The sequence below is a fragment of the Hemibagrus wyckioides genome, linkage group LG13, assembly GCF_019097595.1.
Source record: "Hemibagrus wyckioides isolate EC202008001 linkage group LG13, SWU_Hwy_1.0, whole genome shotgun sequence".
Classification (NCBI taxonomy): Eukaryota; Metazoa; Chordata; class Actinopteri; order Siluriformes; family Bagridae; genus Hemibagrus; species Hemibagrus wyckioides.
Window position 1 is genome coordinate 535,550 of NC_080722.1, and position 4,076 is coordinate 539,625.

A 4,076-nucleotide genomic window follows, 5' to 3' on the forward strand; every position below is an offset into this window, starting at 1 on the left:
GCCGTTTGTAATCAGGAATATAACCTATGTGTAACGGCTCTCGCTGTTCTTCACCCGCCCCCTCTCCATAATACTGATAACTTCCGGTTCTTTCAGTTACGTCATGGAATTTTAGCCTTATATACTGATATGTCGGACATTTTAGCCACACTCGTGCTAACTTCTTAGAAGCAAGTTTTTCCCTGTTTGGATTCTGTTTTATTTATTTTTTTATTTTTTTATTCTTTGCCACGCTGACTGTTTACCCACTCTCTGAACTTTCTCCTGAGTCTGCCTCCCATTTTGGATTGTTTGTTTTTTTTTTCATTCAAACCCACGAATGGCTTCTACTCCTTCCATGTCTACGTGTCTCAACATGCCTAGGTATGATTTATCCTTTACTACTATAAATCTACACAGCTCACACCTAGTGTGAGAGACACACAGGTGAATTCCTTCTCCCTTTATAGTGCACTATATAGCACATAGTTATTTTGGATCAAGCCATTGAGACTTCTTCTGGGTCATATCACACAATCTCCGCCATTTTGATGTGTCGTGGTAAATGTGCTGGTAGCCAACTAAGATCAAGTGCTTTTTATTTTTATTTAACAAATCATGAAATGGCTTGAAATATCTACAGGTTAAATGATCAATATTTTTAGAGTAACTGGGCAGAAGTAGAAGTAAAATATGCAGTAGAATTATTTAGCCCATAGCACTGTTTTACAGCTGCTAATTTGAATTTTTCTAGCAGGCAGAAAACTTGTTATCTAGTAATCTAGTTTTAATAGAACCGGTTTAATGAAGATGTTTTTAAGATATGATTTAAAGCAGAAATGTGTATTCAAATCCTTCCTTCGGACAGTATTCCCTAATCCACATACACAGCTGATGTCATTAGCATTATGTTGCTGCTCCTTATACAAGTCCTGATGGGTCTCCATCTTAAATGTTAATAAATGTATTTTTTTCTACTAAACTTCAAGTACAAAAAGTTCATGGGTTTAATGTTGTGTAGCATTGCCTTCACTTTCACCAACACGTAGTACTGGATTTGGCTCCTTCACCACTTTTACCGCTTATAACAAGTTCATCAGGAAGTGGGAATGATGTGTATTTTCTTAACACACAGGAGAAAGCCACCATTTGACGCTCAGAGTGAGTTCCTGCACGCAGACAAACAGGTTGAGCTTGAGGAACAACATCAAATGTTTTTAAATGAGCAGTATATCATTGACGGTAAGCCTTATCTTTTATTGTTTTATTGTTTGCTTACAAGCTGTTCAATTAAAATTAAACTACTTTTGATTACAATTAAAAAACAATTCTTTGTAAATACACTACGTCTGTTAAAAATCTCATTACTAAGGGTCAGTTTTTTGCTGCCTAAATCATTAGCAGAGGGGTGGGTACAGAGATTTTAACAAGAAAATATTTTTTTACTCAATAGAATCAAAATGCATAACTTGTGTTATTTACTTTTTTTTTTTTTTTTTTTCATTTTATTGTCTGTAGCGCTTATCCGATTTATCCTCGGGTCAGGGGGAGCCTGTGCTCAGGAAACCCACCAAGCACGGGGAGAACATGCAGACTCCACACACACAGTGAGAGGGAGCGAGACTCAAACCCAGGACACTGGAGGTGTGAGGCAAACTACCATCATACCAGTGACACAGCAGAATCTGTTCCTCATTCAGCACTTCTGTGAATGGAGAGAGGATTTCCTGGCAAACCTTTCACCAGTCAGGCTTATAAATAAACATCGACCCTCCACCCTCATAATCAACCATACTGCTATAGAGGGCTGTGTGGATCTCCACACCAAGCAGATCAAGGAGCTGAACATCAGCTGGAGAGGTGGTGAACAATCTACTTCAATAAACATCAATGGAGACATGACAGAAATAGTCCAGAGCTTTAGGTTCCTGTGTCTTCACATGTTAGTGGAGCCGTCAGGGACAGTCATCATAACAGCACTGGTAAATAAGGCACAGCTCTACTTTCTAAGGTCATTCAATACTTTCTGTAGTATTAAGAGCGTCAGAAATCAGAGACTGCTTGGAGCCCAGCTGCCTGGTCGGTTTGTTTCTGAAGACTATAGAGAACCTCACACTGATGAGCTCGAGGCTCTGTTTTGGGCTTTAACTTTTTCTCTAAAATTTAAGTTAGATTATCCAGTTAGATCACATAATGACAGATTCATTATATATGATTTACAATTAAAATGGGAGGTTAAAGAGTACATTTGGGAAAAATTTGAATTATTTTCCTCTGAGGATGATATTAATAATATTTTAGAAAACTGTTATACACTTCAGTGTAGTGAAGGCATCCTGAATGTGATCATACACTACGCAAATGTTGGTGAAAAGGATCCCAAATACATCATGATAAACAGCTGGATTTATAAAGTGTATCCTAAGAAGCTTTATGTATTTCTTGTAGGGAAACAGCTCAATGGAACAGAAAATGCAGATAAAATTGAATCAGTTATTAAAAGTCAGAAGAAGAAGCACAGTTACACAGACATTCGAGAAGGAATCAGGAACTGTAAAGAACATCATGAAGATCTGTATGATCTGTATTCTGAGTACGCTCAGTACACCAGAGAGACTTTACAGGGCGTCTATACACACGGACGTTTAAAGCCCAAGAGAGAAGCTTGGTTCACTACATACTTTTTAGCAACAGTGATTTCAGAGTCTATAAGAAACTATAGGTCCTTTATCACCACACTAATGGCTTTAGACCTGATTCTCAGACCAAATCCTGAAAGAGCTGAACAGGAGATTATTTTAGAGAAGCTTCCGATGGCGAGAGGGGGAAGCTGGGTCAATTCAGATAAACGGGGATTTTATGGGGCAAGTACTGCATTAAATAAAAAACAAAAAAGAAAACTTGAAAAGCTAATAAGGGAAGAAGAGCAAATCTGTAAAAAGTGGCTTTCACTCAGAAATAAATCAGAGATTGACAGAGAAATGCTTCATCGTCTGCTGGAGTTGGTATACGGTAAACACAGACTTTGTGAAGAGCCCTCACTTCTTCAGGAATTTACGGTAGCTTATATACATTTTAAAAAGAAAATAAATTCTCCCATTTCTCAAGAATTACTGAGAGAGTCATTCAACTGGAGCTTCTCACTGTATACATAAAAAATGAAGAAATATTTAATATTTTACATTTAAATTAAAAAAGATTTTAGTAAATGTGTTTAGAAAATATTAGTACATTTATATAAATCTTTATATAAATAAACTGATTTCTGAATACAAGTAAATACATTTGTATAAAAATATATTTTAAAAATAAAATCAATACTATTATATGAATGTATTGATTTGTTTTAAACATGTATTTTTTAATTTACTTTTTAACTTGTTTGTTTGTTGCTGCTGTAAATAAACACATACTAATGTGTAATTTAAGCAAATATGTATTTTGAAATGTTAAAAAAATTTTTGTTGTGTATTAATGTTGCATCTATTATGTGGAGACACTACTTAATGATTTCAGATGTTTCAGCCTCACCCAATGCTAACAGATGAACTCAAGCTCATGGTCATGCACTCCATACACAGACACGGGCAGTAAAATGGGTGGTACTGAAGAATTCAGTGACTTAACATGGCACCATCATGTATGGCACCTTCACCATCGGTCAGTTTGTGAACTTCCTGTCCTGCTAGATCAGCTCCAACTGTGAGTGCTGTTACTGAGAAATGAAAGTGGCTAGGAGCATCAACAGCTCCAGTCATGAAGTGGTAGAAAATGCAAACTCACAGAGCTCCTAGACTCTATTGTTTCATTCACTACAGAGTCCTAAAGTGCCTCTGGAAGCAACATCACACAACTGAACACTTTTAGGATGATTTGGAATGTTGACTGTGAGCAAGGTTTCAGTGTCTGAACTCACAAATGCTCTTTAGACTGAATGAGCACAAATTCCCACAGACACATTCCAAAATCTTGTATAAACCCTTCCCAAAAGAGGATGTTATATATTTTTGTTTTCACAAAGTGAGGCAACTGCACATTAATGCTTATTGTTTCAGAATAGGATGTCCAGCAAATTCATATAGTTGTGATGGTCAGGT

General features: G+C 36.6%; 1 protein-coding gene across 1 annotated transcript; it reads left to right on the plus strand.

The window, feature by feature from the left end:
- LOC131364008 (uncharacterized) lies at positions 1-3,149 on the plus strand. The gene is made up of 3 exons (XM_058407041.1): positions 1-363; positions 1,115-1,221; positions 1,498-3,149. Exons 1-3 carry the CDS (start codon positions 320-322, stop codon positions 3,132-3,134), a joined length of 1,788 nt encoding a protein of 595 aa, XP_058263024.1. The 5' UTR covers positions 1-319; the 3' UTR covers positions 3,135-3,149.
- The last annotated feature ends 927 nt before the right edge of the window (positions 3,150-4,076 follow it).